At 36.8% G+C, this 16681-nt stretch overlaps 1 protein-coding gene across 1 annotated transcript in view; it reads right to left on the bottom strand.

Annotated features, from left to right (window-relative positions):
- Positions 1 to 5705: 5705 nt before the first annotated feature.
- The window catches only part of ZFC3H1 (zinc finger C3H1-type containing), a 54290-nt gene continuing 43314 nt past the window's right edge, over positions 5706 to 16681 (bottom strand). Inside the window, exons 25-35 of the mRNA XM_059186330.1 lie at positions 16442 to 16547; positions 16160 to 16358; positions 15521 to 15615; positions 11733 to 11843; positions 11354 to 11458; positions 11059 to 11224; positions 9904 to 10004; positions 7682 to 7783; positions 7010 to 7049; positions 6710 to 6772; positions 5706 to 6580 (exon numbers count right to left, since the gene is read on the bottom strand). Coding sequence (XP_059042313.1) covers positions 6443 to 6580; positions 6710 to 6772; positions 7010 to 7049; positions 7682 to 7783; positions 9904 to 10004; positions 11059 to 11224; positions 11354 to 11458; positions 11733 to 11843; positions 15521 to 15615; positions 16160 to 16358; positions 16442 to 16547 — 1226 coding nt within the window. The 3' untranslated portion in view covers positions 5706 to 6442. The remainder of the gene's footprint in view (positions 6581 to 6709; positions 6773 to 7009; positions 7050 to 7681; positions 7784 to 9903; positions 10005 to 11058; positions 11225 to 11353; positions 11459 to 11732; positions 11844 to 15520; positions 15616 to 16159; positions 16359 to 16441; positions 16548 to 16681) is intronic.

Raw genomic sequence — 16681 nt, forward strand, 5'->3', positions numbered from 1 at the left:
GTGTTGCTTAGAGACAACTAACTCATACTTGAGTATTTGTATGGTCACATGCTCCAACGGACAGTAATGAAATTACGTCCAAAAATGCAAACTTATTTTGTAGCATCTGTGCCCTCAAAATTTTGGATAATGATCCCAAACTCAAAATATTACTTGTTTTTAAAAAGATAATTTCTACTATATAATCTCTCAACACCCCTGAAGTAAATGCACATACTTCCATATTTTGTACATGTGGAGACAGACAAGAAGAAATGAAATGACCTGTCAATGATGACACAGCTAGTTAATGGTAGAGCTAAATCACATCCAGATCTTTTCGATATGTGCTTTTTTTTTTTTCATTACTCACATTGGTTAATACTCTCGAAACTATTTCTTTGTAGCTCCATTTTGACCAATATGAAATGCCAAATCTATCCACAGGCAGTCATAATTTTGAGTGTATGATGTTCTAAGTTTAGTGTTTGTTTTGGCCTTGGCAACAGATGTCCTGATTACCTCCATTAATGGAAATAGCTCCCAGTCCTCTCACTCTTCCTAATTGGTGCAGCTCCCTCAGGCAACTGGCTACCATTCTCTTTCATAATGCTTACATCACTAGGTAAGAAGAACACCTGCAAGATTTAATTTGCTTGACTGACCAAACAATATTGTGAACCTACTTTTGATTTTGGCTGCAGTTGATAATCCTGAAGTTTTTAAATTACCAAGGGCAAATGCAGCATTTTCTTTTAGAAGAGCTGTGCGAAGTTTTCTTATGGGGAGTTAGGCCTTTACTTAATTCATAGAAGATGGCCCTTTGAAGAGTCGCATTCATCTATATTTTGGGTGGCCCCTCAAATTTATTAACATCTTCCATAAAAGTAAAGTATTTGTTATTCTATGGTGTTTGTGAAACAGCTGACACACATTCTTAATATTCTCTTTTTCTTTTTTAAAGACTCTATTTATTTATTTGACAGAGATCACAAGTAGGCTGAGAGGCAGGCAGAGAGAGGAAGAAGCAGGCTCCCGCAGAGCAGAGAGCCCAATGCAGGGCTCTATCCCAGGACCCCGGGATCATGACCTGAGCCGAAGGCAGAGGCTTTAACCCAGAGCCACCCAGGTGCCCCTCTCCACTGTCTTCTATGCAGTAAGTTGTACATTTAAACGGGAGGGAAAAAAATTCCGGCCCACCAGCACTCATATCGAAGTCACAACACTTAAGACCAATTAAATTTGCTTCCAGTAGTACAGATCTCCTGCTTTCTTGAAGAAAACCAGGGAGCACATATTTCTTCCAAGCTCATGTAAAATTTTTTGCTCCCCAGCTGAACTATTTCATTCCTGGCATTACTGAGTTTCACGCTGACTGAAACAGTTCCTGTGTTGGGCTAAAATGTGTCATTTGGAAAAATCAGTTTAAACCATTAAAAGCTGGGTTATCTCCAGGTAGTTCTTTTATAGATAGAAAAACAGCAGTGAGTTTTTCTATCTATGAGCTTTGTAGCCTTGACTGGGATTGGAACCGGGCTCTGCAGTATTCGCAGATACTAGTCTTTGTTCAGAGTAACATTTCATTCATACATTACTGAAGGAGTTGAGAAAAAGAAAAAAGGAAACCAGTAGCAGCAGTTTTGATTCCAGACTCCCCACATCGAGGCTGTTTAAATTGGGCCTGATAAGCATGTTTATGCGAATTTGGAAGCACAACATGCCCCAAAATGGACAGATGTGGTTAGTATGGAGTTTTACATGTCCTACCTGTTGTCATGTCTAACAAACAGTTGTGAATAAATTAGTACAAAGTTGAAGCAGCTTTTTAGAAAGTTTTTTAAAAAATGGTACAGGTTTTGGGGCACCTGGGGGTTCAGCGGTTAAGCATCTGCCTTCAGCTCATCCTGGACTAGAGCCCAGCATTGGGCTCCTTGCTCAGAGGGGAGTCTGCTTCTCCCTCCCCCTCTTCCCCACCTCTTCCACCATGCTCTTACACAAATAAGTCAAATCTTTTTTTAAAAAGATGCTTCCTTAGCACATACTCTTGTTAGATTTAGTGGCCTCTTTTTTCATCTTTGTATATCTAGCACAAAGTTCAAATTGATTTGGGGGGGGGGGCAGGGAGAGCAGAGAGAGAGAGTGAGAGGGAGAAGCAAACTGCCCGCTGAGCAGGGAGCCTGATGCGGGGCTCAGTCCCAGGACACTGAGATCATGACCTGAGCTGAAGGCAGACGCTTAAATGGACTGCACCATCCAGGCATTTTTTTTTTTTTTAACATTTTATTTATTTGAGAGAGAGCACGAGGCAGAGGCAGGGAGGAGCAGAGAGGGAGGGAGAAGTAGGCTCCTTGCGGAACATGGAGCCCAGCACAGGGCTCAATCCCAGGACCCAGGGACCATGACTTGAGCAGAAGGCAGACAACAGAGCCACCTAGGTGCCCCTCAAATTGATTCTGAAATGAAAAAAATGTGATTCTGTTCTGTGAGGTCTCTGAAAACTTGTATGGTCCCTCATGTGAAGATCGAATGAAATGAAGAGTGGAGACAAATTCTACAACCATTTTACTATCATGAAAGACAGACACAGCTACCATCTACCTCAAAGATGCCAGAGAAATAAAAAAGAAACTCTTTTCACACTGACTGCAGACACCTCAGTCATGTCGCTCACAAAGTGCAGCATAACTGTTACTGAGAAGGCGGAGTGAGTGGTGGCGGGGCATGGGAATGAAGGCAGGGCAGCAATGTCCTTACATGGCTATCCACTGTCCCCCAAAATAATAAACGCACAACTGAAGAATACCTGCAGAAAGTGAGGAAGACTTCTTGGTGGTAAATGGAATACAGCCTAAAAAAATAAAAGAAAAACTGTTTTCCAGCTCAGGTCTACCACCTACATTAGGAACCACAGCTTGGGAAGACAAAGGTAAGAGATCCAACTGTGAAACTGTGACGTTGGACAAAAAAGAAACGATGTCAAAAGTGCTCCTTGGAAGTCTGCCTTCTTAACAGTTGTTATTCCAAAATGCTCTGTATAATTACTGTTAATTTGTACTGAGGGGCCAGGATACATTTGCAGGCATAATACCCAAATCTAAAAGGTTACTAAAATTGCATTTCCCCATTTTTCCCTCACACTGATGTGAACACACAGATATGGATGCGGACTAAGGAAATTGTGATTTATCTGTGAACACATGACAACTTTAAGCAAGAAGAGTGGCCCTGCTTTGTATTATAGCCACATGTTCCTACATTTTCAACAACCTTGAAAAATAAATATTTGAACTACAATCTTCAATAAAGTCTCCCTACATTTGTTGTCAGTCTTAATCACCTTTTGCTTGTCTGCTTAGTGCCTTTAGCTCTTAGATGTTGCACCTGGAGATTCTTGCTTGCTTTATGATGTAGGTTTATATGCCCTTTAATTGAAAGCAAACCGCCTTAGATAATCCAGTGACAACAATGTTACAAGGTCCACTTTCCGTTAAAAGGTAAATAGAAATATTAAGCTGTTCTCTAAAATGAAGGAAAACACATAAAAATACACCGCAATATGCCCCACCACTTTCTTTACCAGAGATAAAACCCCAAAGTCTAAAATCCCTCTTTTGTATTTTGCTCCCACTCCCACCCCCGGTGGGAGTAAGGAAGTGCAAAGAACTGCAGTCCTCAATGACTAACTTGTCCTCACTGTATGCCACTTCTCTGCCCAAAGACTTTAAGTCATGCAGCATCTTAAATATATTTATCCTACCACAGAACCTTCATCAACTTTAACCCCAAGTTTTAATATTCTAATTATTTTATGTTGAAAGCACTTAAACAGATAAAAATGAATATGGAAGGATGACCAAAACATATACATATACCTCACCTATAAGAAGTGCTTACCTTTTTTTCTTTTTTTTTTTTTTTGAGGTTGAAGTGGATTTGTAAGATGACAGGTTGGGTGACATAAGAGGGTATCTTAAAAGGAACAGAATTTCTATATAACAGCTTCTTGATTTATTTATGTAAAATACTTTTATTTTTTAAAGTAAATTCCACCCCCAAAGTGGGGATTAAACTCACAACCCTGAGATCAAGCATGCTCTATTGACTGAGCCAGCCAGGCACCCCAAGCTTCTTGATTTTAAGTATAACAACTAACATATGCTAGGTCCTCTGCCTGCACGACTAAGCACAGTATGTGATGGTGACCCCTGGAGTTGTTATAGTGTATAGCCTGCATGGGGGGACCTTAGATGTGATGCACCAAAGCGTTCTTCACCACCACTCCCGCCCCCCAGGGAGAGAAAGTTAGATAGAGAGGGGCAAAAGGAGAGGGATAAAGAGAATAATAAGCAGGCTATTGGCCCACGGCAGAGCCTGACACAGGGCTTGATACAATGATCCTGAGATCATGACCTGCGCCAAAATCAAGAGTTGGTCACTCAACTGACTGAGCTACCCAGGTGCCCCCAAAGTATACTTTTCTTTTTCTTTTTCTTTTTTAGACAGAGACAGAGAAAGAGACTAAGCATGAGCAGGGGGGAAGAAAAGAGGGAGAGGGAGAAGCAGACTCCCCACTGAGCAGGGAGCCCAACACAGGGCTCAATCCCAGAACCTGGAGATCATGACCTGAGCTGAAGGAAGATGCTTAACCAACTGAGTCACCCAGGTACCCATAAAGTATTCTTTTTAAAAAAGATGTAAAAGTTATTGCTGATGAGTTGTTAATGCAACAAATGATAGTTTAAGAATATATAAAAGTTCAAAAATCAGCACTGTCTCAATAAAAAAAAAAAAACACAAAAAACTATTGAGATACTTCAGCTACTAACATCAAAGCTGTTACCCTATGTGGGAACAGACTGGAAAAATTTTTCTAATCACCTAACAATGGCTTTCAAATAATAGAGCAGGAAAAGCTTTCAAGGTTAAATAGTTAAATGCATAAAATGGAAGAATATAATCTTCTACCCAACTTTCTTTGGTTTTAGAGAAAAATCAATCAGCCTCTTTTTGATTTAATGAAAAACACTAGACAAGTGGGTTTCGTTCCTGACTGCACCCAACAGCACTAACTCGCCAAATATGCACCATCTGGTTGGCACACAGTGGGGCCTCAAAACATGGTTTTATTTTGACTAAGCATTATACAAATGTACAAGATGTACAAATTTGCCTGCTATTTCAAGGGGGTTGCTGCTCTGCCTCAAACAGTTAGACTGAATTGTGGCTATAACAACAGATTTGTGGAAGAGTGTGTGTGTGTGTGTGTGATTAACCAATTTTCTACCAAGTGCAAACCATGGACTAGAGATGAGAAAAAAAAAAAGTGCAAGGTCTTCTTTGTATTTGGTCACATTGATAGTGAATATAAGAAAGCCTGTCACTAAACAAATCATTCAAACTACAATTGGGAAATACTTTCTAAACACTGGGTCTTGAGAATGAGGAAATAGTAATGCAAATCTATGTGTTCACTGTCCTTAAAACAGAACAGAACCTATCCTGTCATGAATGAAAAAGTCACAAGACTGTTTTTATAGGAAAGCAGGTTAGGATATAGTTACAGTGAAAATCCAGATTTCCTACTTCAACCCTTTCCCACCAGTGTGAAAAGTGAATAAAGACAGCAACATTTTTTAGAAAGTTAACTTATATTAAAAATATTTTGTTTATAAACAATTTTAATACTACAAAGTAGTATTTCAATACAAAGCAGTTCAAATATTAACTGTTCTTTAAACTGTTAAACTTTATTATAAATTAAAATTTCTTTACAAAAAAATTGCACATAATATTTGACCACTCTTAGGTTCTGATGCACTGGCATTTGCAATAGTTTCTTTAATCTTCAAGTTAAACAGTCTCGGCAAGGAGTCCAGAACGTAGAAAGGGCAATTAACAACCCTGTTAGAGCATTCAAGTGCAACTAGCAGACTTGTGGCCATGGCAGTTACACTTTCCTTAAGATGGACTGCTTAAGTTTTAAATCCTGAAATGAAGAATCTCAAAAGGTTTAAAGAAGAACTAAAAGGGACTGCCTGCATTTTACTGTAAACACAGCCCTGGAAATTAAATCCCAAACAAGATCTCTCAGGCATCAGAGAGTGTCAAGTGAATCAGGAATAGCACAACGTAAAGAAAGGGGAAAAGTAAAAAATAAAAACAAAAACAAAGCAAAATTAAAATAAATGTCAGTCACTTTGAGGAACTATACTTACGTACATGATGTTATGAGAATCTGGCAGGGCCCAGAAGTAGGCCAAACAGGAAGTTCATTTATCCAACCGAAGAGGGTCATGTTCATTGCTTCCGGTTTTGAGAATAGTATATTGTAGGGGACTTGATATGATCAGTAATGCTTGTCTGCCTTACGCAGACCTTAGCCAGGGATCAGCCTAATCTTGAAGGATCATTCAAATAATTTTGGCAATTATTATAAGGACTTAGAACTGACTGCACCCAGTGTTCAGTGATTCTTGCTTTCTGTTTTGTAACTGTTTAAATTTAAGAGCTCATTTAGGCTGACTCCAATCTCTTGGCACTTGGAAACTAGTTTTCTCAGGTTATCAGTTTTACCTCCTTCTGATGCTTCAAACAAGAGTTGCTGTAAAAGACAGGGAAGCACAGAAGTAAGACTTAGCTAGATTTTGAGCATCACCACATCAATGGATATGGCACATGCAGAAAATTTATAGGAAAACTTCAAGATGAAATAAAAGATAAAAAGCATTACATCTTTCCACAGTGATGCACAAAGAGGTAACTTCTGTAAGGCTCTCTGATATAAACGGTGGACCTATAAGATAGATATATACACAATTCCATCAGGAAACATGATGAAAAACACTTTTATAATCCTAATTATTTAACTGGGACCTCATAATATACAAAACAGGTTTTCAAGTTTCCAAACATTTAGGTTCTTAGCATGTAAATGTTTTTGTTTTAATCCTTTCAAACTGAGAAGTCAACAAAAAGGGGCCGAACAGCTTAAAAATAAAATGACCCATCTGATAAATCAATCATAGCTTACCTCTCTTTGTCCCTTTAGAACAATCTCAGCAGCAATGGCTCTAAGAAGAAAAAAGGAATATAGAAAAGGGAAAAGAAAAATTTATATATCTTTGAATGAAATGAGATACTACCACTGGCAGAATACTGACTGTGGGAATCTGAGTACAAAACTTCCTGAAAGTAACAGGCTAAACTTCCAAGGAGGGTAACCTATAGTGAAAAGAAAAATTCAACAATTTTTATCAACTTTACAAGAATTAAGCAGACCAGTGTTTTGAACATAGATAACGTTCATGAAAAATACTCATAATTACTAGTAAAAACACCTGACACTAATAATACCTTTAAAAGAAAGAGTACATCAGACTATAAGAGGGGGAAAACCCCCGCATTTAAGAAAAAAGATGGTCTTAAAATGTGCATAATGATTTGTTTGATAACAATACTGTTATCTAAATGTTCTGCTTCAAAAAAATTAAAACTTCATCCACTCTGCTTTTAGAAGCAACTGTTAATGAGCATGCCCTTACTCTCAGGAGAAAAGCTCAGCAAGTGCCAAAAATAAATCTAAATTAGAGTAGAGATCTGTCCAGGAAAAAAAAACAGATGTCATTTCAGATTTACCTGTCTGGAGCAAACCTTACAAATAAAAGCAAAAGCTATAAAAACATGTACATGATTGCTGCATTACATTTTCCAGGTGGCCAGGCATGTTGGAATATTATATGTAAACATCTTGGCTTGAAGTTTCAGAATCTGAACATTGCTTTCTTCCCATTCATGTTGAAGTAGCCTGCAAAGTACATTCAGGAAAATGAACAAAGCATTGCAAGTGTAGGGAACCCCAAATGTGCTCTATGAGCAGAATGTCTGCTGAGGTTTAAGTTTTGAACAGTTTAATTCCCTCAAGGTCATTCAGAAAGAGACTGTAGAATGCCTCTTACAAAAACTGCCCTGGGACAGGAATAGGCAAACTATCAAGATGCCCAGTCAAGGCCCATACCACATTCAACAAACTAAAATAGGTCCGTATATTCCCATTAAAGCATTCACTCCATGTGCTTCCCACCGCACAAATTTTTGAAAATAATGATTTGATATGTTAATACAATTTCCTTGTATTTTTCTTTACTAAACAGAGTAAATATGAAATGTTTCTTGGGTTAAAATGTAAGCACACTAATTATTAAGTTCTCTATTCTGGGGAGGGGGGTGGAGAAAAAGAGAAGAATGACCACAAGGAAATAACTATCAGAACACAGAAAGAGAGCTATACCATCAAAACCAACAATTAAACAACTTGTATTCCTAAATGCCCATCCTAGTCATAATAGTCAAAATACGACATTTTCAGGTTTTCATGTTTTACCAAAAGTGATGCTTTATTTATTTATTTTTAACGATTTTATTTATTGGGGCGCCTGGGTGGCTTAGTGGGTTAAAGCCTCCGCCTTCGGCTCAGGTCATGATTTCAGAGTTCTGGGATCGAGCCCCACATTGGGCTCTCTGCTCAGCAGGGAGCCTGCTTCCTTCTCTCTCTCTGCCTGCCTCTCTGCCTACTTGTAATCTCTGTTTGTCAAATAAATAAATAAAATCTTAAAAAAAAAAAAGATTTTATTTATTTACTTGACAGGGAGAGAGCATGCTAGGGCACGAGCCAGGGGAAGGGCAGAGGGAGAGGAAGAAGTAGACTCCCTGCTCACAGGGCTCAATCCCAGGACCCTGAGATCATGACCTGAGCCAAAGGTAGATGTTTAACTAAGCCACCACCCAGGGGCCGCAAAGGTGATGCTCTGTAATAGAAATTTCCACATTAGCTTCTGCAGACTGGAATGCTTACTAAGAATTTTTATTATGAAACACTATTCTTGCCATAGCCTTAAGCCTTTCCATTTTTTCAATCTCATACCATTTTCCCACATACATGCTAAGCAGAATGTAAATAGAACACAAGGAAATACTTGTATTTTAGGTACCTTATGATCCACAAAACAAACTTAGAAACATAAGACACAACTGATGCAGTAGTAGTGACTGCACAATTAGAAGCCAAAGCATTAGCATGGAGGGTACTGTTTTGAATTAAAATGCTCAATTCTTGAAGGTGAGAGTAAGTTTACTCTGTCAGAGCAAAGAAATGCTCAGAAATCTCCCTCTAATTCAATGTATGAAATCCCTAAATAAGTGTTTCTCAAATATATTTGAGGGTTCAAGCTCAGGAATCTGTATTTTATTTAATTAATAAACTGACATTTAAAGTAGGGTCAATGCCCAACATAGGGCTTAAACTCTTATCTCTGAGGATCAAGAGTCACACACTCTACCAATTGAGCCAGCCAGGTGCCCCCAGGTATCTGTATTTTAAATGGGTATGCATCAGACTCTGATGCATAATAATACTTGAGCGTGACTGATCTACATGAAAACAAGTCATAGTAACCAAAATATAAATAGTTAGCTGCTATCTCCATGAACACTGCATAAACCTTTTAAGTAACACTCCTTTGCTATATAAAACATGATCATTGCTTATAATGCATGTGCCAAGGACAGATAGTGTGTGCTTAGTGAATGCAGATGAACTTTACTTGAATTACATGCCCCTTATAACCTGCAGTTTTCTTTTCTTTTTTTTTTTTAATTTTTTAATTTTTATAAACATATAATATATTTTTATCCCCAGGGGTACAGGTCTGTGAATCGCCCGTAACCTGCAGTTTTCTAAAGTGACCAGATATTTATACTCTTACATGAACAGCTGTATATATTGCTCAACAACTCTGAAACTGAAGTAGTATGTATCAATGAGAAAAGGCTAAAGAACAGACAAATCTTATCAAGTTTAAGAATAATTTTATATGAGGAGCTATATACTAGTAGGCTGAGACCAAAAATAATTTTATTTTTTCTTACCTCAGTGCAAGTCCAGAATTAGTTGGCATAATTGAGCAAAACCGTTCCAAGGTTTTGGAATGCTGAGTCTTTGGAACACAGCTCAAATAAAAGAAAATAACCTGTAAAGGTTGGGGGGGGGGGAATGAATGCAACAAAATGTGAAATCCAATTACCTATGTGTTTTAATGAGAAAACCAAAATGGTCTTTAAGACATGAATGTATAAATTATAACAATGTATGATGCTGTGAGTTACAGTTCCTACCATTAATTATATTAGTGACTTTCCAAATATGAATTAGGTAATATGATCTAGTGATGACAGCCATGGACTGAGAACACTGGCAAGAAGCCAGGAGTCCGGGTTTACATTCCTGAGTCTACCTTTACTTGCTGTATAGCTGGGCAAGTCATAAGACTAATAATACCTGCCACATCTTGCTCATGGAATGCCCGTGTGTAAATGACTTAATGTCCATAATGTGGTTTGAGATCCTGGGATAAAGAATGGCATAGAAGTACAAAGCATAATTGGTTATCCCAAATGCAACAAAACCATCCCACCAAAAAAGAAAATAAAACACATTTATGTTTTAGTCTACATGGAGCTTTAATTGGAGCTCTTAGCCTGCACCGCACTGAATGAAAAGTGTCTCTGAAAATAAACAAAACCAAACCTGTGCTTCCCTTCCTGTAAGAAAATAACCTTATAAATACATTAGTCATATTCTACTATTAAAAATCTAAACTGTGTAATTTCAGTGCATAGCTAATATTCACCTGACAAAACAGTAACCAAAAGAAGTAGCTACACTGTACATTATGGAATTTTTCATTGAGTAAAATTTCCAACTAATCAAGAAAAACATTACTGATACTATAATTACTTCTTTTGATCTTTCTTCTTTAATATGTCTTAAACCTTAACATCTCTTCAATTCTACTTAACGTTAAATGTTCTTAAATATAATAATCAATATGCACATTTTATCTTAACTTAAAGGGTTCTGTTCCTAGATTTAAGTCCTAAGTAGGAAACATAGTCAAGAATAACATTAGATGCTACAAAAGTGGTCCTAAGAAAAGCTCTCTTGATATAAAAAATTGTTTGGCTGTCATTTTTGAAGTCCCTTTCTTTTGCAAATATAAAAAGAAAAAAAGTTTAAGTTCTTACCCTATTATGAAATTCATAGTTGGACCAGTAATCAGCACTGCTAAAAGGAATGGGGTATCGGGCAGGGACTGTAACCAAACATCTATTCACTAAATCAGTAAAAAATTTGAATTCTTGGACTTTGTTTCTGGATCCAGCAGCTCTATTATTGGCAAAGACAAGATAACTGCCAAAAGAAAAATATTGTAATTTAGAATAATTAAGGCAGTGTTTTTCTCCGAAAGCTGATCAGCCCTTTCCCCACCATATCCCTTTATTCCCAAATCCCATTCTTATTAAGAGGAACTAAACTTACTCCATCCAAATCTTCTGCACTATATCAGATCTCATGGCCACCCCTAATGCTGCCTCATATGCCTCCACTGTCTCTTTAATACTTGATTGAAGAGGATGACAAAGGCTGTTTAAAAAATGAAGGAAAACATTGTATGTCTACAGCTCAATTCAATTAGGTAAAGGAATGACAAAGTATTATTTTAAACATTACAGGTATTACTACAATGGAATCCTTCTTTTGAGGTTTCTTCTTTAATAATGTATAAACCTTAGCATCCCTTCAATTTTGCTTCAATGACTTTAAGATCAAATTAGTTTTAATATAGTGTAACTCAGTAATAAATAATAAATACAAGTCTAATATGCAGTATTTCTCTCCACAGCAGATAATGTCTCACCAGTAAATCAGCCACAAATAAGGAACTTGGTAGTTGAACATCTCATCATCAAAATTCCCTTTACATAAACGGGCTGGAATGTCAAGTGGTCCTGGTATATTTAAAAGATACCTGAAAACAAAACAAAACAAGAAACCCCCTCTGTTTGAAATTATGTCTATGCACACATGGATTACTAATACTTAAGAAAAACAAAAGCAAAACAAAACAAAAACACCTCTGCTTCAACTTAAATGTTTTTTTAAATATTTTGAGTCTTGAGACTTTGTGTTCACATGTATACCATACTGCTTTGGTCACATGTCTAGTATCACACAATCTATTATTTTATACCTACATAAGTAACTCCTTTTCAAAAATGAATTTATTCTATCCCCCAAATTAAACAAACTCCATAATCATCTAACTAAATCTAATTAAAAACAGAGAACACCAAATGGGATTACCATGTCTCTAAAACTTCCCCACAACATCTATACTTTCTCACCAAAAAAAAAAAAAAATGTTCTTTAAGAGCTTGATGAAACTTGACATCTGAAAACAATCTTTCTCAAATACATACATACACATACATACCATGATAGTTTTCATTTTAGATATGATATCGAAGTATATTCTCTAACATACTGGTCCATAGGCACTTGTCAGAAGAGGTCCATGATCAAATAAGATTGAGAAATACTGAAAATTACAGCCCTCTCTTAAAAAGCCACAGTAGGATATTTAATAGGATATTAAAGGCTCTATGAAGTCAATCAGTAAAGAAATCTATTTGACTCTTACTAATTAAGATTTCTCCCTAATGTATCTGATTTTGTGTGTACAGCATTTACTAACATCTGCAGGAATCATGAGCTAATCACTTAACTTCTAAAGATACTAGATTTGTCACCTGCAAAATGATGTAAGAGATGACTTCAAATCTAATTAATGAAGGACTCCATCCCTAGGCTAACTTCAGTAAAATGAAAAAAATCCCAAAGTTAACTTCTGTAGCTATCTACTAAAATTCGAAATGACTTGAGATGCATGAAAATTACCTTATCTAGTTTTTCTTTTTTTTAAAGATATATTTATTTATTTACAGAGAGAGAATGCAAGGTGGCAAGGAGGAACCGTAGAGGAAGGGAGAAGCAGACTCTACCCTACATGTAGAGCTTATCACAGGACTCCGTCTCACAACCCAGAGTCAGAAGGTTTAACCACTGACACACCCATACACCTCTCCTCCTCTCTGTCCTTACAGTAAATGTTACACGGGAAATGACAGAATCCAACTCTAGGTAAATATTACAATACATACAAGGTTCTAAGCATCTTGCTTTACAGTTTCTACTTATGAAGTTGAAAAAAAAATTTTTTTTAACCCTAGTAAGAGCACTGACCAGCACCATTAATAAACCTTGGCTGTATTTATAAATTTTTTTAAAAAATATGTATCAGTAAGAAATATGACAATGCTAAAAACTCTCTCACCTATCGCCATTCTCATTTTCCAATAATTGACTCAAAAAATATTTCCTAAATTAACAAAAAAAGCACACTCTGTATGAATAAGGTCTTCAGTATTGTCTAAATAAACTAAGCACAAGAGACTCTTTTTGTCAGCTCTTAGTACACTGTGAATTATGACTATTCCCATGAAAATCTGAATAAAGCAGTGACTTAGTAAACAATGAGAAGATTATATGGAAGCACCCCATTTCCAAATTCTGACTGACAGTTATTTAGTCTGCTTCATTAAGCTGACATCCAGAAGATCTGAAGATCTTTGATTAGCTACCACAGTAGACACTGGCAGCATCTTTTAAGCTAAACCAATTACCTCCATGCCCAAGGGATGATCAGAACCAGCAAAGTCTGTAAAAAGGTCAGCTTTGGATCTGTCCTGTGCCTAAGTTTGGGACATTAAAGCACTCTAATTTAAACATGGACAAAGTCAGCATGGGGAAGCTGAACAATCTCTAAGTTTCTTATAGAACAGTTTAATTCTTCTCCATTAATCTGTATTTTAAATTGTTCTTTTGTAATTAACTTTAAGGTATTAACCAAGATGTTAGAGAGCAGAAAGAATTTCAGAAACAGTACTAAAATCACTATGTCAATAAACTGGTTATCATTAAGGACTGACATAAAGACTCAAGTCTAGGAAAAAACAGTGACTCCAACTTTTGCCGAATCTAAACTAAAACTGGAATGTTCGTAAAATATTCTAGGGTAGATGGAGTACCAAATTAACAAAATGTGAATTACTTCTGTTTTTATGTAATACTGCTACACTGTGGGGTAGGCTGAGTGAGCACCTAAATTAAGAAAACTATTTCTAAATATTAGACTTGCATATATAAAACCAAAATGTTATCTGTACTATTTTCTACAGTAAAAATTTTTGGGAGATATTCAGCCTAGGCCATTCTTTTTTTTTTTTTCTTTAATTTTTAAAAAAATATTTTATTTACTTATTTGAGAGAGAATCAACCACCAAGAAAGAGCATCAGCAGGGGGAGGAACAGAGGGAGAGGCAGAATGCCCACAGAGCAGGGAACTTTAGGGAACCTGAGGCGGGGCTCAATCCCCTCCAGGGTCATGACTTGAGCCACAGTCACCCAGGTGCCCCAGGGCCTTCCTTCTCCTAGTTCTTCCTAACATAAAAAAGTAAAGTATGTAATGATAAAGTATTTTCCTTTTGATGCTGTTTTACCTGGAATCAGCAGACTATGCCTATTTTTATAAATAAGGTTTGTGGGTTTTTGTTTTGTTTTGTTTTGAATAAATAAGGTTTTATTAGAATACAGCCATGCTCATTCATTTATATGTTGTCTCTGGCTACTTTCTTCCTGAAACAGCATAGGTGATGGTCAGTGATAGACCATATGGCTTGCAAGCCTGAAAGATTTACTATCTGGCCCTTAAGTGAAAAAGTTCGCTGATGCCTACAGGAAGATGGGAAGAAGGAAAGAGAACCCTCCCTCCCACCCCCAAATAATTCTTTACGACTTTCTGTGGCCTCTTATTGTTGTTCTCTGGTTAGAGTAAGAACTCACAACCAAACAAAGGCAGTAAACACAGAGCTTTACATAAGTTACTGAGAAAATGATGCCCAGAAAAGACTTCAAGCAAAACTTCTCACTCTGTATTTCAGAGGCTAGAGTGGTTCTCTTCAGACTTAAAAAAGGTAAAACGTGTATTATTTACATCCCTTTGAGGTCAACAATCAAATTAAAATTCATTTTTTTCAAAACTTGAGATTGTCTCAGATAATTGCTATAGTATTAAGTGCTAAAATTAACAATAACAAATGAATTAAAAGCAGAATGAGTCACCATGATGTTAATACAAGCCTTCTTCCTTTGTCAGTGCCTTTAATCCAAAGAATGCAAAGCATATTACACCTTTTCTCTGTTTTTATTCAGTTCTACTGCCCTCATAACAGTTCTGTAAGAGTTTTCAAGTATTTTTTTTACATTAGTCTTAAATGTAATCCTCCCACAAAAAAAAAAAAAAAAAAAAATCTATAATCTTTCCACTAAACTATACTGTCCCTTTCTTCTATAAAATCAAGAGTTCAGGGGTGCCTGGGTGGCTCAGTCATTGGGCGTCTGCCCTCAGCTCAGGTCATGATCCCAGGGTCTTAGGATCGAGCCCCACATCAAGCTCCCTCTTGGCAGGAAGCCTGCTTCTCCCTCTCCCACTCACCCTGCTGTGTTCCCTTTCTCACTGTGTCTCTCTCTCTCAAATAAATAAACAAAATCTTTTAAAAAAAAAAGTCAAGAGTTCAACAAACTTACCGAAACAGATCCAAGTTACTATACTTCTCAAACCCAGGTTTAAAGAAGGATGCAATAAATTTCCGCAAAAATGGAAGAAGATTATCTCCTTGATTCTATTTCAAAAAGAGAAATGAAGGATACACATTAATGTGACTTACAATGTTTAATTAAATCTTTCAAGGGAGGAAAAAGCCCTTAACTGCCCCCTACTGATTAAATTAAGTTTCTCTAATAGATGGGGGTAGAGATAACTTCTATATTCTGATCTCCAATTAAATCCAATCAACCATTAAACAGTTTAGCACCCAATATGCCACATCTAACAACTGTCTAATAAGCTTCTATTACATGTTTAGCGCTGGTGCTAGGTTTGTTGGGGGCTCTCAATCTGATTAAGACATGGTCCTAGCCCTCACAAAGTCGTTATTACATTATATAAAGCAGCTACAAATAAAACTACGAAGCCACAGAATAAGTACAATGGTAGAACTATGCACAGAGTATTTCTAGCAAAGACAGAAGGAATACCTAACACAGTCTCCAAAGGGAAAAAGACTAGGAAAAGCTTCCTAGAGAGGCTGATGTCTGAAACATCGTGAAGAATGAATAAGAAAATGTGAAACACAAAAAAAATATTTAAGAATTGAGGCTTTTTACCTGTAAGATGAAGAATTTGCACATATGATAAAAAACCTCTGCATTCTGAGGATTTCTTTCAAATGCAGTAAGCCACACTGCCCTGGCTTTATCATGCTGATTTGTTTGCAAATATAAAGCAACAAGGGCTTCCAACAATTGGCAGTTCATGGGACAGGTTTCCAATAAACATTTACAAAGCTCCACTGCAGCCTCGTACCTTAGTAAGAAAAAAGCAGGTCTAAACACATGAGTGAAAATCATTTTTAACACAAGGTTAACTGCTTGCCGATTAAGTTTTACCTCTCTAGAAGCTGGTGCAGAGCAATCATGTTTGTGTAAAGTGGAACGCAGACCTCTACTCTCTCCTCAACAGTAAGGCTCTCATCTGTGCAAGCTTTCACGGCATCTATCGAAAAACATCACAATAACAGAAATAAAACATAAAACGAATTATGTGACTATGTTATTTCAATTCTAAGAGACCAATGAAATATGGTGGCCTACCCTTTCCTTTTGCCTGACTATCATCTTACTATCTTT

Source organism: Mustela lutreola, chromosome 8 (assembly GCF_030435805.1).
Source record: "Mustela lutreola isolate mMusLut2 chromosome 8, mMusLut2.pri, whole genome shotgun sequence".
NCBI classification, from domain to species: Eukaryota; Metazoa; Chordata; class Mammalia; order Carnivora; family Mustelidae; genus Mustela; species Mustela lutreola.